The sequence below is a fragment of the Apteryx mantelli genome, chromosome Z (genome assembly GCF_036417845.1).
Source record: "Apteryx mantelli isolate bAptMan1 chromosome Z, bAptMan1.hap1, whole genome shotgun sequence".
NCBI lineage: Eukaryota > Metazoa > Chordata > Aves > Apterygiformes > Apterygidae > Apteryx > Apteryx mantelli.
In genome coordinates, this window is record NC_090020.1 from 12,938,896 (window position 1) to 12,965,433 (window position 26,538).

Sequence of the window (26,538 nt, forward strand, 5' to 3'; positions counted from 1 at the left end):
AGTGGCTGAATTAGCAGTGCTACTGTTGGGTTAGTGTCAGTACAGAGTTCTACATACAATAAATTTTAATTTGAAGGAGGAAAAAGTATGATAGTTTTCATATTTTTTACATACTCCCATAGTTAAACAGAATATTTTTAAGCTAACTGTTAGATTGTGTGATTCACAAAGCCTGGTTCCAGTTATTTTCATATGGAAGTGTAACTGCTGTACACAAATGTGTGCAAAAATGTGAACGTGCATGCACACATGCACGCACACACTACCTCTTAGTCATCTAACGTTGAAGAGGAGTTTTTAACATGCTGTTCCTGGATGACAGTAGAACTGTATCAACAAAGCTTATAGAACCCACTTTGAATGTTGAAAATAAAGAACAAAGCTATATTTTTTTTACTTTTCACCAATCTGTCATTTTGGAATAAGTAGACATCACATTGTCTGCACTTGTTTGGCAAGTGTATTTAAATGTGAATTCTGCTCTGTTCCTCTGTAGGTGTGGTCATGTTACTAGACTCGCAGTTCTGTCATGTCTTGCTGTTTGTTTTGTCATTGTCTAAATACATCTCTGTATGTATGCATTATGTCTTGTATGTAATGTGCCATGTAAATGTGTTTATGCTCTTTTTGTTTTAATTGGCAGCACCAAAGCAGGATTTGTAGAAGTGCCTATTTTCCTATCTGAGCAGTGAGTTTGTAAGCCATGGAAAAAAAATATCTCTCTGCCTAAAAATTTAATTGAAAGGCAATTATCTAGTGTAGTGAGAGAACTGAGGAGTTCGTTTCTCCTTGAAATAATTGCTCTGCTTATTTTATTTTGTCTTCTTTTGCAGTGCTGTCCATGATTTTGATGGTTATAATCAGGTACATTTCAAGAGTACTTGTCTGGATTTTAACAATTCTTGTCATTCTGGGATCACTCGGTAAGTCTTGTTGTTCTCCCAGTTTTTGAGAATGCAGTTCTAATCTTTGTCCTCTAAATCCACAGGTCAGCTACATCCTACACAGATCTAAGGACCATGCCCTCCCTTCTGCTTTCCTTTGAACCCCTTCAAGACATTTGTTAAAAATGACACCTTTGTAACTACAGTCTTTTACCAGATTGTGTGTCGCTCCTTACTTAGAGACTTGCTGCACCTCCTGTTTGGCAGGCAAACTTCCTGTCAGCCTAAATCACTGGAGTCCTTGTATGCAATACAGGGTATTCTTCACAGCTCTTGTAACACAGCCCTAAACATGACCTGCTGCTTAAACTCCTGCCTTCAAAATAGGTGAGCAGGCAAACAGTCTGTGTGTGTCAGATGGCACAACAACCTGCTGGGCATACTCCAGCCTGCAGGAATCAACTGGCAAGTATTGTTTAGACTTCCTCAGGGGGCTTTAGGATGCTATGCAGATGTGTTAACCCTGACAGACAGATCAGCCCTGTCAGCCATCTGAGTAGGTCCCTAAGCATGTCTAAGATCTGTTTCGGAGGTGAGGACCTATAGGTGGTTTTCTCTCACCTCTAAATCAAAATTTCATATTTCCATGTGACCCAGGAAGTCCTGTATGACCTAGGATATGTATGAAATGCAGCCAGCCATGCCAGCTTTGTTACCCAAAATGATTCAACTCCTAGGTTTACTTCATCACATCATCTTTTACATTTGTGAAACTAAAGTTTCCTATTACTGATACTCAGTAACAAAGCCGAAATGTATAGGCAGATAAGAGCAGGGAAGGAGCAAAGATGGAGTGATTAAATTAGGAAATACTTGTAATTTATTTCTTGCAATTCATGACCGCAAAGGCTGGAAAATATTCAGCAGACCAACTAAATTCTTCAGGATCACTTAGTTTTTGTGCTTATTGGTCACAAGATTTGTGATCGAAGAGGAAAAGGAAAAAATAGATTTTTTTTCACTTCTGTTCAGAAGCTGAATAACTGTGCTGATTGAAAGAGTTGAATGACCTGTCTTATTGCCATCTGTTACTGTGTTCTGAAAAATCACATCCATTACACAGACTGAGCAAGAACATGTCTTCTGTGAGACATGCTGCTTATTCTGTACCAGCTGTTTGTTTAGGAGGGACCAAGAGTATCCTTAGTTTTAGACTGAAATAAGTACCTTCTGCAAAGTCTTGTGCTCTTTAGAGCAGCATGTGCAGCTGATTGAGAAATACAAACAGAACAGAGAAGGGAACTCAAAAGCAAAAAAGCTTGTCCAAGGGAAAGGTTAACTCACTGAGGAGTTGGAAACCAGTATTTAAGAGAATTTCCCTGTCTTGGAATGGCAGCCAGAATATGAGAATGAAGTTCTGGCTATAAGGCACTAGAATTTCATAGTAGGGGTTAGTATACTGTAAAGTACTTCTTTTTGTCCTCCTTGGCTTTTCATTAGTGTTTTTCCAGTACCTGAATGACATTTTCTTGATGCAGGTGTAGCTATCTGTCATGAACCTTAGGTGCTGTTTTTAGCACTTGGGCTTCCCCTTCTCTTTTCCATTAGCCTTCTCAGGAGTCATAGCCTCTTCTTTTTTGTTTTTCTTGTTATTTTGCATCCTCATCCAATGATTCCTCTCTCTCTCTCCCGTCCTAATTTCCTAAATATATCCTACTGTGCAATTTCATTCTTCTCTCCCTCACCTTTTCTTTCCTTTTTTTTAATCCTCTGTTGCATCTCATGGGAGCTGTAACCTTTTCTAGGACTCCCTCTGGACTAGTCCTTTCATGCGCTTCACCCTAAAACACAGAGGCAAAGAGCTACAGGTCTTTTAAATGGACATAGTGGGGTCAGGCTGTGAAAAGTGTCCACTTTGGAAGAGAGCAAGAGAGGAGACCTGAGCACTTCTCCATCCTCAGAAGTTTCTTTTGGGTTAGCCATCAGTGTCCTTGAATATTCTATACCATACTAGACTTAAGAAAAAAAACTGTTTTTTTGGTGCTAGGTAGTGTGACTGTGTCCCATAAAAGAAAAAAAATTTATTTTTCATTTTTACTCCAAAACATAGGTGGTACAGGAGTCCTGTGGTGGCTCTATGCTAAACAACGAGTATCTGCCAGTGCTGTGGAGACTCAAATAGCCAAAGACAATCTTCAGGCTCTTCTGATCTATGCCATTTCAGCAACAGTCTTCACGGTATGTTTTGCTAAGACTACATTATTTTCCTGTTCTCTCTTACTGGCTGTCTCCATTTTTTTTTTTTTTTTTTAATTTTTAATTTTTATTTTTTTCATTCAGGTGAAAGGTTTATATTGCACATGTGGTTTTGAAGAGTTTCTATTTCTATTACGAGCTGAGTTGCTGTGATTTTTTTTTTACTTCCAGGCATTGTTCTGTAACACCTGTTCTTCTAGTGTCAGGAGAGAATTCCTGGCCCTGCAGCTGCTCTGCTCTACTCTAAAATGTCCACAGGGACATCCATGAATAGGTGCAGTATTGGACCCCCAATCCACTTTCACTCACAAGATTTTTGTTAGGTTTCCAATTCAGAGGTACTTCATCATTTCAATTTATTTAACAGTCCTTAGACCATTCATACTTCTGAAAACAGTTATTCCCAAAGTTGTTCCACTTACAGAGGGATCATTGTAAACTTAAATACTAACAATACTGAAACATTTTAACTTCTTTTGGCCTTGCTATTCCTTGTTTCAGAATTACTGACTTCATTAAAAACTGACAATATTTAACCGACTTACCTGACAAGTCCACTATACCTTGTCCAAAAATAAATGTTAAACTGTGTTCCTTGTTAAATCTTTGCGGTCCTCTTGATTTCACTGGTCTGTACAATGTAAGTGTAGAATCTGGCCTAGTCACTTCAATCTAAGATCACTTCCAAATAAATAAGAAATTGGAATTTCCAGAAATAGAATTTGAAGAATAATTTCTCTTCGAAGAAGCTGATAGAAGATTTAAATTTTGATCTTGTAAGCTTATAGCTGTATCACCCACCAGGAACATGTGTTAATTGCTGTATTTGAAAATTTTAGTTGCACAAAATTATATCTGGCTTATTTTTCACTTCTCTAAAATGTCATTTGGAAACTTCTTCCTTTAGGTTATCTTGTTCTTGGTAATGTTAGTTATGCGCAAACGAGTAGCTCTCACCATTGCCTTGTTCCATGTGGCCGGCAAGGTCTTCATTCACCTGCCACTGCTAGTCTTCCAGCCATTTTGGACATTCTTTGCGCTTATCCTCTTCTGGACGTACTGGATCACCGTCCTGCTTTTCCTTGGTACTACAGGTAAGCAGCTACCAGGCTTATTTTAAATTTCACTTTATTTTTGTACAGTTTCAGATGGATTTGGTTAAAAAGCATGGCGGAACCTCTGAAAAAAACAAAAAAAACTTTGTGTCCTCTTTTCATCTGCTTCAGTGACTTCAGTGTATGTCTGGAAAGTTATTGCATGTTTGTGAGTCTTGTATGTTACTTTGTGTCTTAGGCCAGCTTTTTGATTTGATGCAAGTTGGCATGTTGATAACCACAAGAGTCCATTAATCTTAAGACTTCCATAAGTTTGCAAATAATTCTCTCTGATTTTAGAAAAACAGGTTAAAAACAGCTAGTCTCATCTAAAGATAGAAGGTAGTGTATTTCAGCAAGTTCTTACACAGATAGAGACATAGTAATGAAAAGGCTGTTGAATCATTGACTGTCTCCCAAAATGTAAATATACTGTAAGCAATTTTCAATTGTTCGTAGTTTACATGTCCAATATTATTCCAGTATTTTTCAGGTTTATTAGTGAGATGTTCTTTGATTTTTTTTTTTTATTTTTTTTCCCAGTTGTTTGTACACTGTATTGTGAGAGCAGCCACCATTCTCTGAGTGTCTCCTCACTCTGAAGAGCCTAAAAGTTGAGAGGGCTCTACTTGTTCTAACGGCCTGACAAGAGCTTCTAGAATTATTCAATCCTGTTGATCGAAATCTTAGTTATTTCAGCAGGGCAGTCTAGCAACTGCTTTTAAAATAGGAGATGTGTGTTATTTTGCCTCAAGCTGTGGCCGGGGAAATCATCATTCATTACTAAAACCTTAGAACTTTAAAATTGATTTTTTTACTGCTAATCCAAAAGTAGCGATATTTTGGGTCACAGAGCTATTTCATGGTAGTACAAGATAAATCTTTTGGAATTCTTGGCCTGAATTTTCAGCTAGGGGCAAAATTCATGTGTTCTTGCTCTCATTACTTTAGTGTTGAAATTGTAGTTTTCATTACATGATGTGCTATATGTATTATTTAAAGAACAGCAAGTCAAAAAGATGTTTGCCTTTGAAAATAACTGAAGTCCCAATCCCACATTTCAGTTTGTGACTTAAGATCACTGCACAGAGGTGAATTTAGTTACAGAATTTAGACTGATGTGTATATTTTAATAACAGAACTCTTAAATTGGCTTTGATTCTGCTAAGACTGATTTATGCTTTTAACTTTATATGCACTTAGTAGCTTCACTAATATCAGTTAGACATAATCTTTGCACAAATAGGGCCAGATCTTTTCAGTCCAAACCAGGAGAATCAAAAATGTGCATGTTACCTAAAAAGATAATAATAATAAGCCTACACTTACAAAGAGAAAATTAACTTGCTGGTGAAAACAAAATTATTCTGATAGTTCAGTTTATTTACAAGAAAATGTTATTTTTTATGTAAGTGTGAAAATATATCTAAGATGATAGAAGGGGTACTGCAATACTAAGACAAAACAATGGTTTACAAGTTAAACCTATTCTAGACATCTGATATGTCCTCACTCCCTGTATTTATCTGAATCTCATCAGCTATTTGCATTACTATATTGGATAAGATGAAATTTTTCAAGGTGTGTTAATATATTGAAATAGAGCTTTGCCTAGTGGGGTTTTGACATGTACTGTCAGTCATTATACATGATAGCGCTATTCAGATTAAACAAAGAGTCCCTGGACTTCTAAATGTATGAAAATCTACTTTTATAATCTCTGTAGCAACTCCTCATGTTTGTAAATGCCTTTTAAGCCACAAATATTGTTGAAATACATGCATGGATACCTTCAACACTGGGGAAAAAAATTGATTACTAATGTTGACGTCTAAATCCAAATTTAATATTTATTCTCACTGTGTAAATTATATCAACAGAGCAATGGACAGAAAATTAAAAATGACTACAACAACTTCCTTTTATTATGTTTAGTTATAATAATTCTTGCTACTTGTTGCTGCCGGTTATTCTTGGAAATTTTAACCCTATGGCTAAAAATTAAAAGAAATTTTGCTGGATTTTGAGTATCCTCAAAATTTTTTGATTTTTTTAAACTGCCATTATTGTTTGTTCCAAAACCAGTATCTTTCTTATGAATAATCTTTAAGAGGAGTGTGGGTTAGTAGAAGCTGGAGTGGTTCCTCTGTAAATGACTATGTACTACTAACGCCATATGTGTCCTTCTTTCTGAGCTGATGAAAGAATAAGTGCTGAATAAAGACTATTTCCTTTTTTATTCTGATTTATTCTTAGGTAGTCCTGTCCCAAATGAAGAAGGATTTGTCGAATTTCAGATGACAGGCCCTTTGAAATACATGTGGTGGTACCATGTGGTGGGGCTGATCTGGATCAGCGAGTTTATCCTAGCCTGTCAGCAGATGACTGTAGCAGGGGCTGTTGTGACATACTATTTTACAAGGTAAGGACATCTTAGACAGCTCTGTTGTGAGTGGCCTGGAAATGGAATCAGAAGAAATAATGAGGGATAGAACTTTTGGGGAAAATACTTACCTTGGAAGCTGGCAAGCAGTAGAATTGTATTAACCCTTTTTAAATCGTATCAAGTCTTAAAATCTGTTTTGCTGGTTGTAGACTGTAGTATTGGCATTACGGACTTGCAGTCTTGTTTGCCTTGTAACCTGTGCACAGCATAAAGACATGAATGATTGTTTACAGAAGTAGAAAGCACCTGGAAGATCATCTTTTCTAATATTAATGCTGATAAGCTCTGTAGAGATTAAAAAATGACAGGCAGCAATTGATTATGATAATTTTAGTTGCAAAACATTTAAATTATTCACAGTGCTTCATTAATCTTTCTTATACAAAATTGCTCAAGGTCTAATTAGATTCATCATTTTCCCATAGATTCTAACAAGATCATTCACAAATATACAAGTGATACAAAATATGTGTGCTTTAAAACTCCATATTTTTTTGCTATTTTTCTGTCCCAAATTCTGTTATCATGGTATACTGTATCCTGGCTGCTCCGCATGTATCCGTTAGCTGTTTGAGAAGGCTATGCTGGTGATGATAATGATCAAACAATGGCTTTACCAATGTTCAGGCACAAGGATTTTGGCTTCACAGAGGCATGAGACTGATTTCAGAATCATGAGCTTTTCGAAATGAATGAATACCAGCTTTGGGATTTTAAACTCTAGAATGCACAAATACTGTATTTTCAAATTTTTCATTAATATAGTTCAAAATTTATCTTCAAGTAAAACCTGAATTTTTGCTTTAGCGCTTAGGCCCTGGCGTTTGGGGAAAAATATGGTATCTGGTGCTTTGTTAGTATTCCATGAGAATAAATGATACCTCAGTGATCTGTATTATAACATTTTGGTATGTGACCTAGAATTATTCGCAATATGTTTGGAGAGAAAACGAATCAAGCACAGTGTTTGTCTTCTTACCTTTTGTAAAGGCGGATTTTTAATGAAGCTTCTCCAGATGTAATCCTAGACGTTAGCAGTTCATGATACATTCCTTTAAAGAAAAAAAAAGGCTGTCCTTATTCAGCAACTAGAAGATTAATTATAATTTTATTTCCAATGTTCTCAAGGTAATGTAGATGCAACTCCTCTGGATAAAGAGCCTTATGAGTTAGAGGATGTTGACAAGATACAACTCCTCTTTTTAAATGAAGATATCCAGCAACCATACTCTATTCTTGTCATATGCTTTTTAGTCTGTTTAAAAATACTGGGTTTTTAAGTATTGTGTGCAGATATTTTTTCAAGTGCTTTATTCACATCACAAGTGTTTAATAGGTTTTTCTTTGTAGCTGAGACTGTTATGTGGATTACACCTGATTGCTTATCTGCGTTAATCTCTTTAAAAATATATATGTGTATATATATGTAACATATATATGAAAAATAAAAAGAATATTTATATATCTCAACAGCATGGAATTAATTTAATGCACAGACAGAAATTCTGTTTCATGAATGATGAAGTCCTCCAGTATAATAACTAAATGCATCAGTGAAGCTATTAAAAGACATTACAGGGATGTAATCTTGTAAATAATAAAACTAGATTGAGTGAAGAACTAGAAAAATATGGAGTAGAAAGGATAATCTTGCATTGAAATAGGTGGCTTAGCGAGTTTTTTATCTCATGCTTCATCTGTAAATTTATGTATTTTCCATTACCTGAAGGTAAATGATTTTGTTTTTAACTGTACCCTGTCTATCATTCCTTAATGGGAATTGTATTTTAAGTTAGTAAATATCCATTTCTCTCTATTACTATTCTTTCTTGTATTTTAAAGCACAATTCTACTTTGAAAATTAACTCAGTAAAAGAGTAAAAAGGCATTAATTTGGACCTTCCCATTGTTTTGCCCATCAGCAGCTTTTCACATCAGATGTGATCAGCTTAGCTATAAAGAGATGTTTTACCTATGCTCACTATCCGTTCACCTCAGCAAGGTGGATTCCCTGCAACTCAGGTGATAACAGATCTCAAGATTCTGCAGTATAAAGTCTGCCTTCAGTTACAGTTACTTGAAAAGGAGGAAGCGGTTGGGTTGCCAGGTGGAGAACTCAAAACTTGGTTAGACTTTTATGTGATTGTACCAAAGAAAGAACAGAATTTAGCTTCTTCCACTTGGCTCTAACTGCTAATAGGAAGAAAGCATAGTAAAAATATATTTTAATCACTAATGTCTCATGATTAGGTTATGCGGAGGTTAGTTTCATGGAATTAAGATTCTACTTTTGATCTTTTTTGAATGAAACACACATGAAAATAATTTTCTCCCAAGATGGGGAGATATTTTATGCTCAGAATGCTAACACTTTTTTCTTTCATATATTTATTATGATGTTCATATTTATAATAAAGAACAGCCATTCTTTAAATGTTGAGTTGAACTGTTCTTTGCAAGAGAGAAGGAGATAGCTTGCTTGATAGAAAATACAAATACAAGCTGTAAGAGGGAATTGCTTCAAGACTGTGTGAAACTGAGTATTCATCTGACAAATTTAAAAAATGTTCTAGCTGTGTTACAACATAATAGCTTGTTTTAAGACTTAATACTTGGTTCCTTGAGAATAGAATAGCTAGATCAGAAATAGAAAACATTGGAAAAAAGAATTTACATAATAAAAGGGTGGAAGTTTTCCTCCTTGCATCTTTTCCAAGACAGTCTTCATGAAGACCTCAAGCAGAATGTGAGGGAGGAGAAGGGCAAGCTTATCAGTAGGCTGGTTGAAAAGTGTTTGCATTGTTTCTCACTTTTTTTTTTTCTTTAAGAGTTTGAATTACACACCACATGAAATGTGCAGTTTAAAAGGAACTGGTGGTTGGCTATACCTGTAATGCAGTCACCTGCTAGTAAGAGTACCCTTAAGATCTGCTGATTCCTTATCCTTTTCCTATGATTGCATTAGAACTAAAACTGTGACTTGCACAGATGGTCAATGTTTGGTGTAGTATGAATAATATTCACTGAAAGCTAAAATGAGAATAGGAAATTTCTTTTGCCTGTTAGTTCAGTGAGGATTTGCATCAATTTCATCTGATGTCATTAAATCCATATCGATCATTCTACTTTAGTCTTTTTTTCTTTTCCACAGGGAGAAAAGGAATCTGCCATTTACTCCTATTCTGGCATCTGTTAATCGCCTTATTTGTTACCACCTAGGAACAGTGGCAAAGGGATCTTTCATTATCACACTAGTGAAGATACCACGAATGATTCTTATGTATATTCATACACAACTCAAAGGAAAAGTAAGAGAAATAGATCCCATCTTGTTACTAAAACTCAAGATTTGACATATTTACAGTTTAACCTTATTTCATCTGTGTGGGTGACTTGAAGTTTCATTTTGGAATATTTGGTCCTTAAAGGACTGTAGAACTGACAGGGACCACATGAGTTATCATGTTGAGTATCAGTTACCAAAACAGAAAGGAGTATGGTTTCCTTAAGATCTTTTGTTCTGACTGTGTATCTTTGTTATCCTGCATTTTTGTGGCTGCCCTAGGAAAATGCTTGTGCTCGCTGTATGCTGAAAGCCTGCATCTGCTGCCTTTGGTGTCTAGAAAAGTGCCTGACCTACTTAAATCAGGTAAGATTTTCAATGTTTAAGCTTTATGTAAAAGGCTGATACTATGTGTAATTCCCAGAATGCAGTCTGAGGCTGACACATAATGTATTATACTTTGAAACTTGACTGATCTGAGTCAAGATACTTCAGTCTTGTCTCCATTACTGAAATTACACTGCAAATCACTACACTAGTGCTTATTTACAATACGATGGTGAAAAATTGCTGGTATTCATTTTTGTGCATGATGTGTCTCAATATTATAACAGATTTGTTAAATGGTCAGAGATGTTCTCCTTTACGCCCAGTCTGCCAGAGTACATCTGATTTTGAAAACACATTTGCTGGGACATGACAGGGAACCTTTTCTAGGTGTAATAGTTACAATATTAGTTGACACAGTGACTAATCAGGCCCCCTTGTAGTAGATTTTTTTATTAGCCTGCGTTTCCACCTGTGTTAAATATATATCCTGTAATTCCTTTTTCTACTGCTCTTTTTTTTTGCTTTTGGAAGTAGAAATAAATATTTTGTTCCTTAATATATGACTTTATAAACATAAGTGTTTGTTTACCTAGCCATCTTTGTTAACAGGAACACTTTTCTTCTGGTTGGGGACAGCTGTTATTTATAAAACCTTAAGATAGGTTTTTTGGAAGTGACTTTGCCCAAAGAAGGTGAAAGGTTGTAAATCTTGCTATTGCTTGTATATGATGGGTTTCTGTATTTAGACTCCCTTGTAAGCCTCACAGAATCTTACCAACACTCCAAATTACTGAGAGGAAGCAAAGGCAGAAATGTTGGTATTCTGTTGGAGCCAAGGCTGAGTTTTGGTGTATCAGCTAGAAATAGGATTTGCAATAAAATCAGGAGGAAACATTAAAAAAAAAAAAAAGTGTCACCCTTGATCATTGTCCTGTCTTGCCTTGGCATTATTATTCAATGATTCCAGACAAAATTAGAAATTTAGTCTATTGAAGCATCTGAAGATTGTCTTACCTGACTTGTATGACTATCAAACTGCTTTATATATATGGATTATTTTTTCTTACTACTTATTGTTGTAGTAAAGTGACTGCTCACCTCCTACTCCTGCAGAGAAATTGCAAATTCTATTTTAATTAGTTTTTTGAAGTGAACTTGTTAATGTGTAAATGAAGAGCAAGTGAGAAGAATGGTGACTGTACCTCATACGGTCCTCTGTCAGATGGCCCATACTGCTTGATTTAGCAGATCTCAAGGGAATCTGCATCCATTAACATGACTTAATGTGTCATGTGTCATATGTTAGTAAGTTGTATGTTTGTTAGTAAGTCATATGACGTACTGTGATCTATTCAAAAGAACATATTTATTCCTCTTTCCCCCTCCTCTTTCCCCCTCCTCTTTCCCCCTCCTCTTTCCCCCTCCTCTTTCCCCCTCCTCTTTCCCCCTCCTCTTTCCCCCTCCTCTTTCCCCCTCCTCTTTCCCCCTCCTCTTTCCCCCTCCTCTTTCCCCCTCCTCTTTCCCCCTCCTCTTTCCCCCTCCTCTTTCCCCCTCCTCTTTCCCCCTCCTCTTTCCCCCTCCTCTTTCCCCCTCCTCTTTCCCCCTCCTCTTTCCCCCTCCTCTTTCCCCCTCCTCTTTCCCCCTCCTCTTTCCCCCTCCTCTTTCCCCCTCCTCTTTCCCCCTCCTCTTTCCCCCTCCTCTTTCCCCCTCCTCTTTCCCCCTCCTCTTTCCCCCTCCTCTTTCCCCCTCCTCTTTCCCCCTCCTCTTTCCCCCTCCTCTTTCCCCCTCCTCTTTCCCCCTCCTCTTTCCCCCTCCTCTTTCCCCCTCCTCTTTCCCCCTCCTCTTTCCCCCTCCTCTTTCCCCCTCCTCTTTCCCCCTCCTCTTTCCCCCTCCTCTTTCCCCCTCCTCTTTCCCCCTCCTCTTTCCCCCTCCTCTTTCCCCCTCCTCTTTCCCCCTCCTCTTTCCCCCTCCTCTTTCCCCCTCCTCTTTCCCCCTCCTCTTTCCCCCTCCTCTTTCCCCCTCCTCTTTCCCCCTCCTCTTTCCCCCTCCTCTTTCCCCCTCCTCTTTCCCCCTCCTCTTTCCCCCTCCTCTTTCCCCCTCCTCTTTCCCCCTCCTCTTTCCCCCTCCTCTTTCCCCCTCCTCTTTCCCCCTCCTCTTTCCCCCTCCTCTTTCCCCCTCCTCTTTCCCCCTCCTCTTTCCCCCTCCTCTTTCCCCCTCCTCTTTCCCCCTCCTCTTTCCCCCTCCTCTTTCCCCCTCCTCTTTCCCCCTCCTCTTCCCCCATAAAAGCCTGTGAAACTTTTTTCAGAATACCGCTCTTAACCTTTTTTATCTCTAAGGAAGAGTATATTTTGTAGAAATTAATGGTATCATCTGGTCATGTTGATATTTCTCAAGTAGCGAAGTCTATTATTAAATCTACTGCTGTGAAACAAAGCACTTCCTGTTATGGAAGGGGTAGGTAGCTCTCTGAAGTCCCCTCCTAACTGATATTGAACAAAAATTCTAGAGTGGGAGGTCTGAAACATCTGATCAATCTGTAATTAAGGCTTCATTTTTGTCCCAGAATGCATATACAGCCACAGCTATCAACAGTACCAACTTCTGCACCTCAGCAAAGGATGCCTTTGTTATTCTAGTGGAGAATGCTTTGCGAGTGGCTGCCATAAATACAGTTGGAGATTTCATGCTGTTCCTAGGAAAGGTATGTCTACTGTATACTGCTAGGGACCTTGGTATGTCAAAGTTTTTTTATTTTATTTATTTGTTTAGTTATTGTGAGCAGCAAGCTTTCCTCAGTAATGGCTTGCATCTCAGATACAAAATGCCTTCAAATTCCTCTCTCCTAGCATGCAGTTTTGTCACATCTAGTTGCACCCTATCAGGAAGGGGCCATCCAGGAAAGGGGAGGATAAACATCTGCCTATGTTAAGTAAAACTGATCAGAAAAGAACTTTAGATGTTGACATTTTTTAGAGAAAAATAAAAAAATTTTTTCATGTATTTATTTTTAGAGAGTCAAGAGACAAGTGACCAGAAGTTTGACTTTTTGATTGGATCTGTGGTTAAAAACCTAAAATTTTAAGGAAAGGAGACATTTCCTCAAAATTCTATTTAGTAAGGAATCTCCAGGGTTTCGAAGAAAATTGGCACATTATTGACAAAATTGGACTGGAAGATAGTACAGGATCCTGCTCTGAGGAACTGTCAGCTCAGGGAACTAAGTTACCTTTACTCTGAAAATTAGAAGATGACTAGAGTAATTGTTGTGGTCAGTCAGCTTTTTCTGTCTCCAAAAACTGATGGAGATATACTTTAAGAAAACAATGAACTATTCTTATCCAGTGAAGGATTTTGTCCTGAAGGAGGATTTACTGAAATACTTAATACTAATCCACTGAATCACCTGTCCTCAAGCATTTGGACACTACTTGGACTGAACGGTCTTCCTTCCTACGTTCTTTTATTTCTATTAAATCAGACTACTGTGGGCTGCACTTCTAATCCAGTAATTAAATCAATGAAATGTGAGGAGAAAGAAAAACATAACAAAGATAAAGGTGGCTGGGAGATCATGAAATGCATAGTGCAGAAATGTATCCCTGAAAAAAATGGCTTTCAATTTATTAGAGAAATGCAAGGATGACAGAAGTGTTTAAATGAAGAGTGCAGCATACTAAAAATAGTATCAGCTAAACAGTGCTTAGGTTGCCAGCCTAGTTCTTCTACCAGTCCAGTCCAGCATTTTCATAATACAGTAAAACTGGTGCATTTTACATTTTGGTGGGTTTAGTTTCTGTTCATAATAAAAGGTTCAGAAAATGCTCAAAATGTGGAGCGGTCATGGCAATTGTTTTAGTTTCTTTGTCATTCTCAAAGACCAAAATGGTACCCAGTAAAACATCTGCTAGGGCCACAGACATACATATGGTAGTTCTAGGACATTACACATCAGTGTGTAATGTGCCTTACATTAATTTTGATCTACTTTCTCTGTATAGAGATGAGAAAGTGATAACACAAGCTCAGCTTTGCTAAGTTGTTTCCTCCAGCAAAATGAAAGATACCCTCATCCTCCCCACAAAAACCCCAAACCACAAGCAACAACACATTAGTTGGTTAGTGGCCTCTGGTTCTGGGGTCTTTATAATTGACACTATAACACTAGAAGAATGACAGCATGATATAAATATAATTAGCTTTCAGGAGCTCTGAAAGATGCCTCTTGCATTGAAGATGTGTTTGAAATCAATCTGATATATTCAAATGCTGGGCCACTGATAAAGCATCATTTACACAAAAGAATACAGGAGGTTGGGGAGGTTACCACAAGCATCTGCAACCCTCAGTTCTAGCCCTGGCAGAACAAGAAGTGCGTAGGTCAAAAAAAATAAAAATAAAAATCAAAGGGCTTCTGACATTAGAATTGTTCATTAGAATTGTTTTCTGTTTTCTCCTTCAGGTCCTGATTGTCTGCAGTACAGGTTTGGCAGGGATTATGTTGCTGAACTACCAGCGAGATTACACCATCTGGGTGCTGCCACTCATCATTGTCTGCCTCTTTGCATTCCTGGTTGCTCACTGCTTCCTTTCCATTTATGAAATGGTTGTTGATGTCCTCTTCTTATGTTTTGCTATTGATACAAAATACAACGATGGAAGCCCTGGGAGGGAATTCTACATGGATAAAGTTCTCATGGTGAGTTTCTCAGCACTCCCTGAAATCTGAGGATATGATTCCATAAGCTGGATATTTTGAGAGCAGGATGAGCTTTCAAGCTGGGCAGAAAACTGTCACTTGCTTTAGCTGGGTTACCTTTCTGTCCTGTTAATGACTTGATATAAGCAAAGGGAGTTGTCTGAGTATCAGGTAAGCAATGATGCCTCCCCCTTTTAGCATCGCTGTTGTTGGCTTCTATTCGCTGGCTGTCAGATGAAGTGTCCTCTTACAGAATCATTGCCATAGGTATCATTTATTGTAAATAATTTTTTGCCAAAAAAAAGAAGCAAAACAAGAAGAAAGTGTTTGTTTTTTCACTTTCCTAAGAAGGACCTCCTCTTGGGAAGAGGAAGAGAGCAAATAGCAGATTATTCTCCCCAAACACAAACACATGTAAATAGTAATTACATTAAAGTTTTTCTTCTTTCAAATGGTCAGAGACCCAAGCATGCTTCTCAGTCTGTCACACTTTGAAACAAGAGATTTTACATCCTAGAGTTTTGGAGCCTGGATGCTATGTAAAAGCCCTTTGCAGAATTCATTTCTTATTTGTTGGTTCCATTTTATCCCCTATTCATTCTTGTTAGAGATCAAGATGTAAAATTCTGCTCCTAAGGCCATAATTAGGCTGCCAGTTTGTTGCTGAGTTGATTTTCTTGATTTTTTTTTCTTTTTTTTCCCCCCTATTTTAAGTGGCAACCACAGAAGATGTCCCTGTAAAATGTACCCCTAGGTGTTGTAGGCTGGAAGAAAACCCTTATGACTTCTTAACATTTTTTTGCCCTCTTGTTGGAAAAATGTCTCAAGAATTCAAATTTAAAATTAAAATTCTGGTAAAACACTACAGAATCTAGAATATAAAATAAATAAAATCCTAGCTGATGAGTTGTTTTTTAGCACAGAATAAAATGAAGCATCCTGTCTAGAAAGACAGCATAGATAAATCATAAAAGCATTGCAGGTTTCTTTAGTCAACTGGAGAGATCACAAAACACTGTCAGCCTAAAATTTATTGAAATATGCTACAGAATGCTTGCCTTTAAGAGAGAGGGGAAAAATAAAAGGCAAAAGCAGAATTAGCACCTTTGGTAATCTCTTTAGCGGAAGAGTATACAATTAATTGGTTGTTCATATCTGAAAAAATTTAAAAGCCCCATTCAGAGAGGTTAGGGAAATCAGCAATGTTTTGCAAGTAGTTAACTCCAAGTTCTTCTGTTTAATGGAGTTTTAACATTCCACACTGTTGACAGGATGGATGTAGTAACTGGGATCTTTGTTTTTGTGACAATCACACTCCTACCTCTCTTTCCCATAAAGGAGAGCATTGTGTGGTAAATGTGAAAGTTCTAACAGTACTTAACACAAACATCTGTCTGGCTTCCAGTTCTTCAGAATCAGGTGAGGGAGACCCTTGTGGCTGGCTCTTCACATTTTGCAGAGAAGTCTGACCAAAAGAAGTGGGAGAAGCATGTTCACATTTGTGAAGCATGTTCACATTTGCGTTCACAAGTTGCATCTTTGTGAAGTTGTGTATCTAAAGCAGGTGTTTGCATATCACTTTATTACTGTTTTTCAGGAGTTTGTGGAGAATAGTAGAAAATCTATGAAAGAAGCTGGCCGGGGAGGTGGAGCTGAGGGCAGAGAGCTAAAACCAATGGTAGGTGCAGATGAGGAGGTGGCGATCCTCCAAGAGTTTCACTTTTACTTCCTCTCCCTCTTTGTCTTTACTGACTGCACTTCTTCAGGAGAAGTTTTTGTTCTCTGCATCACTCAAGATGTTCTGCTTTTTCTGTTTGTGAGCTTGCCTATCACCTGGATGGCAGAGTTTTTGTCACAGCTGAGACCATCTCCTGTAAAAGTAAGATGAAAGGAACTGTGTCATATGAAACAAAAGCAGTATCATTTCATTAGGATTAGTAGTGCATGTTAGGTGATGTACACAGACAGCCCCCACTGCTGAGCACTCTCAAAATAAGATGACTCTGGAATTCATTAGTCTGTTCTGACTTTAATCCTCTTTACAGTGCTGAACTAAACAATTCTTGCTCATCTTGCATTCAGTATAAGAGCCTGAAGAGCACTACTGAGCGCATCCATGGTTGCAAAGTAGGATCAGGCATTTAAGCTCTTACCAAATTATTTTATACAGTGCCAAGGGGCTGGATACAGTGATTCCTTTCAACCTGCTTAAATGACATTTCTCCCAGTTGTTTGTTTTTATTGCCAACTACTTATGTTGCTTGTCTCTTGTGTGCTCTTTCCATCTCACACTGTCAGATACAGAGACAGTGAACAATGCATCATTTATGCTTCTGCAGCCTGTTTTACTTATGGTGTGCCTGTTAGGAAGGCGTTGCATGTCTGAGTAGCCTGGAATAAGGAACAGCTGTAAATGGTACAGATAATACAGTTATCAGTATAGGAGAATGAGTTTGGAAGGTGGAGAACTGAGAGCATATGATGAGAAGCCAGGCTGGGCAAGGTATGATTTGTCATTGTGCAATATGACTTTGTAAAATAAAATAGTATTCTGTCATTAGTTTCACAGAGTATTTGGGGCTTGACTCAGTTCCTTACCAAGTGGACAACATTTTTTTAAAATCGTGGAATCCAAATGTATGCTAATAGTTTTTTTTTTTTTTTAATGATGTATGTGAAGCCATGTTGCATGAGCACTTTTTGACCTAGCTGGAATGAATTCCTGCTCTAGAATCAATAGATGTTTAGCTTTGCGTGTTTTGCTATTCATTATAACATACCAGTGTCTAGATTTGCTTATGCCTAAATGCTGCCATGTTCTTAAATTTTAAAAACTAGTTCCATGTTCATTTACTGTTTCTTTCAGGGAGTAATTCCAGTTGAACAGAGAGACACTAATGTTGGGATTTTCTAAGAGGTTTAAGCACTATAAATGTAAAGCTGCCATTAGAATGATTGAAAATTGGGTTTGCACATCCTCTAGTGATAGGCTCAAAAAATCTAACCCCAAAATTTTATCTTAACCTCTAATTCAGACTGTTGGTTTACCTTAAGTGGTTTCCCACTCATGCTTTCCTCAGAGCTAGCACAGACTTCTACCCAAACTTTTGTACCTGACTGCCTAAAACTTGAATATTAGAACTTTTATCCACTCCACTTGAAAAAGACAAACCAAGCAATTGCAAGTCAGGGGTCTTTTTGTTCTTTTAGAAACTTGACTCTAGGCACTCAACCCTGGCAATGACTGGAAGTCCTCCTAGGACTGCTGGGGGATGCTGAGCCCTTGGGACTCTCAGCCTGAATGTCATATGCTGACATACTCACAGTTCTGCTCATTTGATAGTCATCTTTGGAACTGATGAGCCTTATTTTCTCAAGTGGTCTTCAGTTTTGGGGTGTTCAGCTCCGACTGCATAGGGTCTGAAACTTTGGGACCTCGCTTCCTGACGAGAATTGGGTGCAATGTAGGTAGCAGTAATTGCCTCTGTGTAATTTCTGATACCTTTTCCTGAAACACTGATAAAGGCCTTTCTTACTGTCCAAATAGGATCATGCATAAGTATATTCTGTAATAGTAGTGCCCATGATCTCAAAATTAGGTGTCTCAGGATTAAATGAAACTTTTTTTAAAAAGTGAGTCTGTACTCTTTTGCCTCAGTTTCTCTAAGCATGGATATTTCTTAGGCATGAAAATTCATTCTAAAAGTGAAATCCCCAAAATACAGTTGTATTTTAAATAGGTATTAATAGCAGAGGTGAGGAAACATTTAGGACCTTTTGTCTCCAAAGAGACTGTCAAGGCACAAGAAAAAAATCTTTCACACTTTTTTTTTTACAATTTCCAGTGACCCCTTTGACTCAGTTTCTCCTTATCCTTTGGCATTTGTCTAAGACTGTACTGTATGACTTTGTTTTCTAGGCCTCTGGAGCAAGTTCATCTTGAAACTAGCCAGCCATTATGGAACCCATTGACATTCCAAAACAGTATATATATATACATATATACATATATATATATATATATATATATAAAAACAGCCAAAATCAGAGAAAAGGAACAGGGATTTAATACTTTTTTTAACAATTATTTTTGTGAAACATGTACTCTTTTCATACGGGTGGCTTTTACAAGCAGCTTTATCATTGTTCCATTTTTTTAATTATTCATTGTGGTCATGGAAATGTTGATTCTTATCTGCTTGATATTTTACAATCTGGAGGAGGTATCATTGTAAAGATGATCTTAAATGATGATTGGGTTTAGAAAATCAAATATCAGATTTCTCATGAAACTGCAAGTGTGCTGAGAATTTTACTTGTTTGATTTGTTTAAATTTACATTAAATTCAGGACAATTATGAGTAAAACCTTCAAATTAAAAAAAAAATCAAATTTAGGTTTTTAAAAGGTGGTTTCAGTGAGAGTTAATTCAGTTCTAACTGATTTGTAAGCAGACATTTTACTTTACAGCCCTGGTGGGGCACAGTGGGGGATATGTAGTTTTGTTTCAGTATCAGATATCACAATAACCAACTCCTCAGGTATTCAGGTGTGTGGGAGCCCTTGCTTACAGAAACTAGAAAATGGGGAAGGATGAGTTTTATATGCAATTTTTTCCTGTTTTACCTTACTTTCCCCTCTCCCCCCCACCCTGACTTCAGTAGCCTCCTTTGCACTTCAGCAGTGCTCCTTTGAAGAGTATGGATTTTCCATATGAGCAGTTGAACTAACAGATTATTAAAGCTCAGTCTTAGCCATACTCATGATTAAATCCTGACTAGATGTAAGGATACTGGGGATGGGAAGAGAAATGAACTCTCTTACTATACAAAAGAAGTACTGTATATGCTTTATTTCACCTAACACTGGAGAGCTTTGGGAGGGGGAAGGGGCCATTCCTTGCCTGTTTTTTCATCCATATTTGTATGTACTGTAGCAGGTGGGTAAAACAGGAAAGGGCAGAGAAACCTTTCTTTGAAAGTGTCACTGCCAGAATATTTGCCTAAAGTTATCACATAACCACAGGGGATATACTCTTTTTTTTAATTTTTAGATATTTACATTTATTTTCACTCTGGAAACTCACCAGATATGAATGCTAATATTCAATTGTTCAGTGTATTGTAATGGTAAATGCTTAAAAGTGTATTTGCTAAGAACTCATGATCTGTCTATGCGATATACTCCTTTTGTTACGATTTTTTTAAGAAAACTATTTTTGTTAAGGTAAAGTTAATATTTCAGAGCAGAATTTTTAAACTTATTGCACTAAATATAAGCTCTGTACAAATAAATAATGCCTCAATGGTTTGATCACTCCATTCAAGAAAATTTTTTGAAAGAGAGAAGCCCTTTTACAGAAGCTTTGCAAATGGAGAGGTATGTCTAGGTAGAGAAACTTACCACTCATGTCACCAAGGTTTAATAAGTGGTTCTTTATGTGCTTCCTTTCAGAGGACCAGACTCTTAAATTGCTGATGAAGGTTTTTTTTTAATCATGTAACTAATCAGTGCTGTTAACTTTTGGTGATGGTGAAATATTTCACTTTTGCTTCTGTAAGTAATTTGATACTTAAACTTATTTAGGTTTCTTTCAGTAAGTCAGTTAAAAGGATTTACTCTTTTCATATCACAGAAACCAAACTGTATGAAAAATACTGAAAATAAAAATACATTTATAAATGGTAGGTAAGGGTGAGACAAGAAGACTTAAGATCTAATCCTTGAAGTACCTAGGCACTTGTTAACTGAACAGTGTCTGTAGTTCCACTGACATGAGGAGAGCTGTCTGGAGCTTATGCAAGTCACACATCTGTTTAAGTGTTAACCGGACTAGAATTTCAACCTAGGATTTAAATTGGAGCACTGGTGAGGCCTGTCAATGCAAATTAGCTCTCAGGCTACCTAGAAGAAGCACTGGAGCAGTCTTTAGTTTGTGGAGAGAAGGCATTTCTGCTGTACTTCTGAGAGTGCAGTGGCCACTGAACACTGAACATTTGTGTAGATCGGTGGGGTTTGGCAACAGAAATTAAAAACTGGCTCAGAGGAATCCTAGGAATAGGATTTCAAGGCTAAGAGACTTATCACACACCCAGTTGCTCCAGAGAAACCGTAGTTTCCATCTGGTTTGGAAGTTTGGAGGTTAATGGAAGTTATTGAAGCTTTGGATTCTGCTCATTTTTGACATCATATTTCTGCCATGACACGTTCCACAGGCTCTCTGCTCCCTGGAAGTCCTGGGTGGGGGCTTTTCTCTTAATTCATAACAGGACTGCAATTGGAAACAAATTTTGTATTTTTGTATGACTTGACTGTGCACCAGTTTTATAACAGTTTATCCTGTTTTACAAATAAATTTGTTTTATTTACATGGTGTTTAAAAGATACAGGCAACACTTTTCTATGGGTAGCTGTAATGTTTGAGTGATATATCTATATCATTATGAAGTTTTTAATAAAATCTTGTGCACTGTTCTTGAGCATATACCTGGCATGTAGAGCTTGTCAGTTACAAAGTGGCCATACCAAAATGCATTCCGTCCACATGCAAGGCTTTCTAGTGGCCCTTTAAAGCTTTTGGATGCTTCTTGAAGCTTATTTGCAACAAAACTGCAAGCTGCGCTCTTCCAGCCCTGTCGTGTGCAAGGAGATAAGTAGAAAACTGAAGTCCAAAGAGAGAACTTCTCAGGACAAATTTAAACAATGCTTTTCTTTCCTTCACTATTGGGGATAGTAGAGTAGGAGGACACTTTGAATGTAAATCCCTGGTTGGCAGTAAAGGTGCTGGCGGCTGCCAGTGGTGATGGACTAAATATTCTACATGCCAGCTGGTTTTCTAGGCAAGTATAGGAATTGCTTTGTGGGAAGCTCTGACTGGAGAGTAATGCTGATTCTGCACTGGGAATAACACTGCAGAGGGAATAGATGAGACAGCTAAGGCGGAGGAATCATCTCCTTGGAAGGTCCAGTGACCCAAGCAGTGCTTGAGGGCTAGTGGTTCAGGCTGGATAATTTGGGTTCAGTAAAAGAGCCAAGGTGATTACCAGTTCCTGCAGACAGTCTGGATCATAGTCTCCAGTCAGTTAGGCTTCAAAGGAAAACAAATGCACCTTTTTCTAAATTCTCAGATTTTATTTTTCACACTACTTTGTCCTCTACTTGATTTGTAACCTGAGCAGCGTGAGGTCTTTATTGTTTCTTCCAGCCCTCGAGAATCTTTGTCCCTCTCATAGCTCTCGTTTCTATATTGCTTTTTCAGCAAAGGAGTGCCAAGTGGCAGAGTATCAGCTCTCCTTTTTCACACTGATCTTAGCACATGCCTCATCACCTTCCCAAGGCAATGATTCAGGATATTACCTGGACTGAATGGGAGGGGGAGAAGGTGCTGAGCTCAAGTCCTGAGGGCTTTTTGTTGTTGTTTTTGTATGACACCACCCCATCATTGTGCTTGCTGTGATTAGGAGTGCAGACCCTCATTTCTGCAACTTCAGCCCTGCTCCACGGATAGACTGAGCACATCCATGCCAGAAACAGGACTGAGTTTTACATGTGGCCTTAACTTGGCATGGTAACTTGAGGAGTTTTTGCATTAGGAAAGCGTGACCCAAAAGGGAGAACTTAAAGGGGGAAACCCAGTTACAGGCCCAGTTACCCAGCAGCTTATCCAAGAGTCATTCCCAGCATTTCCTTACAGTACCTTCTCAGGGTGGTTACTCCTTTCTGAAAGGGCTTTTCCTACAGCAAGCAATTAGCCTGCTCCAGTGCTCCCTTTCAGGGAGCAAGCAGGGTATGCTGGCTCTTACTCTTTCAGCAGAAAATGGGGATACAAAGCAGAGGCAAGCCCTGCTTGAATCAGCCAGTATTTGAGACAACATATATAATGTGCCCTCGTGACATGCACTTTAGTGCTTTGCTCTGAATGGTTACAATGTATTCTGTGAATGTACATTATGAAGTCAGAATAAAATGCATGTAGCAGATGTATACTCGTAATCATGAAGCAGTGATCATTTGTTTCTTAATGCATATTACATGTTGTATTGAATATGGCACTAAGGTTTAAAAGGTTTAAAATTACTAAGGTTTAAAAGTAGGTACCAGTAAGCATCTGTGTTTTTAAAACCATGGCTTTGCTTGTACAGATACTATTTTCTAAATCTAAACATCTCAAGTCCATTGCTTCCTGAACAATTTGGTCATGTGTTGCATGATCACCACAGAAATCCTATTTCATCTTTGTGGAAAAAAAAAAAAAGTTCCCCAGAACAAAACCCAAAAGACTTGCTTGAAGCATTGCTTGCAGTTAGCTTGTTTCTTGGGGGTGACAGAAGTCTACTCAATATTTAATTTTTAAATGCAATTTCAACTATTTTACTTCTGCTATTATTTCCATCATGTAACAAGAGAGATCATGGAGACTAGTAAATTTGTATTTCATGTGCTCTGTAGCAAATACTGATCTCAAGGCTTTTTTTTGTATTTAGAGGGATCAGAGAAGAGATGAAACTTATCTTTTGTGATGTGGGTGTCATGTATGGAAGGGAGAATTTCTATTCTAGAACAGAGCTGTGATGTGTATTGCAGTGTTTGCAAGCTGATGCAATGAAGCCAAAGCTCTTCAGTGATACTGGAATTATGAAAATATTTCTAGGAACAATAAGTCGCATGAATCCTTTTGAAAACATCTATTTGGAAGCTAAGCTACCTGACATTCATTTGACAGAGGTTCTGCTAGTTAGAACTAGCAGAAAACTAGCAAACACTGTCAGATCCTACTCACCTGTCTCACTGTAGCAGTCAAGTGATGTGTGAACAGGCCAAGCAGGATTTGGTATTTTAAGTATTTGGCACCTTTTTACAGAAACATGGGACTCACCTTAGAACCAAAGTTGCCAGGGTTCAGAGCAAAACCATCAGTTAACTTTAGCAGAACTAGACTAATTTCAATATGTTTAAAGGTAACTTTAGCCTCTCTGCATATGCGATAGAACACGCCGGCAATGTAAATGGCTGCCATTCCTCAAGTGCTGCTCCTCTCCCCTCTGGCTTGAGTAAAAAGTGGGCAGGTAAGTATTTCAGAAAGCTTTTATGAGATTAGGATGCTGAATACTCCTGAAATCTAGCAGAAGTTGGGAGCTGACTTGAGTTCCTATGAAAGTCTGAAATTTTAACCCTGAAATAAGAACTGCATGTGCTCCAGTGCTGGTACTGGGATGGGTCCCTGCTCAGCGTGAAAAGGCTCCTCCATTAGAGAAACAGTGCAGCAGACAAGGAGATAGTCAGCAGTTTCCCTTGTCCCACTCAGACTAGCAGTTGCAACAGTAACAGTGGGTGAGTGCAAAAGACTGGCTCCCATTGCTGACAGGTACAGAGCTTAGCTTTTCTCCAGGCACCCGTGTAAGCAGTAGACTCTTTCCTTGAACACCTGTTGAAAGAGAAACAGCTGGGGTTAGCACTGTTCTCTAGGGATCAGGCAGTTCCTCACTTCCCACACATTCCTCCTGATCAGCGAGGTTAAGTGTCCTCCTGCTGGTCAGCGGGAGCTGTAGTATGAAATTTGACATGAACAGAATCACCGATGTCACTGGAGATCTGAGGCCATGGGAAAGGAGAGGACTTCTAGTCCCCCTTGTTTGCTTTACAGCTAGGATCTCACAAAGCCAATCTGAAGACTGCTGGTTTAAAGTGATTGCAAAAATTCCTTTTTACCATTTTAAAATAAGTTTTTATGAGGTACTTGCTGTTACTCTACTTCTGGCTGAAATGTTAATTTTAATCCTACTGAAGTCTTGGCAGTTGGACATGCAGCTGTATTTGGAGGCCAGGAACTTGGATGCACTGGTGAAAAACAATGCATCTCTTACTTGTTTCAGAACCAGAACCATATGCAGCAGCTCAGGATGTAGCCCTGAGAGGGCAGGCAGGAAGGCAAAAGGTAGAAAGATAGAGAAGAGGGGAGCTATCAGGCAGCTCTGTGCATTCTTTGCAAAAGGCCCTTGACTGCCTGATTCCACACTTGAGGAGCTGCTGAATCGTAGCTGGCAGCACCAACCACTGCCCTAGTCTGCTGCCTTTTATATCACACTGTGTGAAAGGACCCTGGGTCTCTCTCCTGCTCCCAGGCATTTTATAAGCTGTGCTGCACTGCCATCTGTTGCTGCATGCTCTCAGCAGTGCAGCAAGTTTGCCTTAGTCCCCTGTTCTCCCCAAGAGAAGTGGCTGGACCTTGGGGGAGAGGGAGTAAAAAGCGAAAAGGTTGTTCTGTTTCTTATGTAGGCCAGAAATGAACTGCCAGAAGTTGGCTGGAGCCATGCAGAACATGGTTTCACAGGTATAAAATATTACACAAAATCTTCGTAGCAGTTAAGAAAATTCATATTCCGTTTCACTGACACCTCACAGCCACATCCACTGTGTCCTGCTTTCATTTTGCTCTGGAGCTTCAAAGCAAGAAAGAAGGTGTAATCCTCTACCTGTAGGAAGGAATTATTTTTATACTGTGGGATTGTGTTGCTGATTACACTAACTATCCTAGGGAGGAAGGAGAATCTTCTGAATAGATTTTAAAGGCTTGGCAATAGCTCAAATAATACTTGCATTGTCATAGTCCATCAAAGCATCATGTGGAAACAAGTTTTTCATCTTTCACATGTACTCCTAACAGAGCAGTCAACCCCCTGGACTGGGTTAGTGATTTACATTGGATCAAGATCAAGTAACTCCTTTTTCCAGTGGAATGCCACCTCCTTCTGGAATGGGAAAAGTAAATGTGACACTGTTTATTGTTGTCTGAGAACCTGAAATGTTTTATACTGCAAGCTGTGAATGCGGGAAGAGAAGGGAAGTTAACAGGGCTGATCTAATCTTAGATTTTCTGTGTAAACTGACATTGTGCCAGAATACTGATGCAAAACTGTATTTTAGTCTAAGAAATGTATAGATTTTTTTAATGTGTCAAAATAAAGTTTTTATTAATAAGAAAGATATCTGTTTCTTCTATATGGACTAATAAGCCCTACCCTTCCACTTACAAATAGTATCTCATACCCCTGAGAGCAAAGCAGAGTCCAGATCTTTGCTTGAGGTTTGCTTTGCTCTATACCAGCCCGCCTGTAGCTGAGAAGCTACAGTAGCACTGGGCATCACTGGCTCCTTCACTGTCCAGGTGCCAAGAAAAGCACTGTGGTGCTAACACTTTGCTAAGTAACACTTTGCTGTGTTGGAAGGTCGGTCCCACACAGTCTAGGTTGCTAAGCCCTTACCATAGAAGTGGAGCAGGCCATCACACACACTCCACTTCCCCTGTTCATACCCAGGATTCAGGACTATCAGGACTGTTACAGCTATCTGGACCAGACTGGCCAATAACATATGCTTTGCCTTTTAGAGAGACGGTTTAGGAGGAATGCAGAGGAGGGAAGGATGAAGGCACTCCCGTTCTCAATTATGAGAAACATGCAAACTGCGCTTCTCAGTGCAGCACCTCTTGTGGGACCAGCCCCTCGTTCTGCAGGGTGCTGTACGTGCCCCCTGCTCCTGAAGCAGGGCCC

The 26,538-nt window shown here is 38.6% G+C and overlaps 1 protein-coding gene across 2 annotated transcripts in view; it reads left to right on the forward strand.

The window, feature by feature from the left end:
- The window catches only part of SLC44A1 (solute carrier family 44 member 1), a 70,462-nt gene extending 44,492 nt beyond the window's left edge, over positions 1–25,970 (forward strand). Inside the window, exons 7-16 of one of the 2 annotated variants that reach the window (XM_067316682.1) lie at positions 834–923; positions 2,995–3,122; positions 4,048–4,234; positions 6,491–6,656; positions 9,832–9,988; positions 10,246–10,329; positions 12,857–12,994; positions 14,753–14,989; positions 16,587–16,667; positions 18,909–25,970. In XM_067316682.1, coding sequence (XP_067172783.1) covers positions 834–923; positions 2,995–3,122; positions 4,048–4,234; positions 6,491–6,656; positions 9,832–9,988; positions 10,246–10,329; positions 12,857–12,994; positions 14,753–14,989; positions 16,587–16,667; positions 18,909–18,932 — 1,292 coding nt within the window. In that variant the 3' untranslated portion in view covers positions 18,933–25,970. Of the gene's footprint in view, positions 1–833; positions 924–2,994; positions 3,123–4,047; positions 4,235–6,490; positions 6,657–9,831; positions 9,989–10,245; positions 10,330–12,856; positions 12,995–14,752; positions 14,990–16,586; positions 17,585–18,908 lie in introns of those variants that run through there. The other variant, XM_067316681.1, reaches the window with a different exon arrangement.
- The last annotated feature ends 568 nt before the right edge of the window (positions 25,971–26,538 follow it).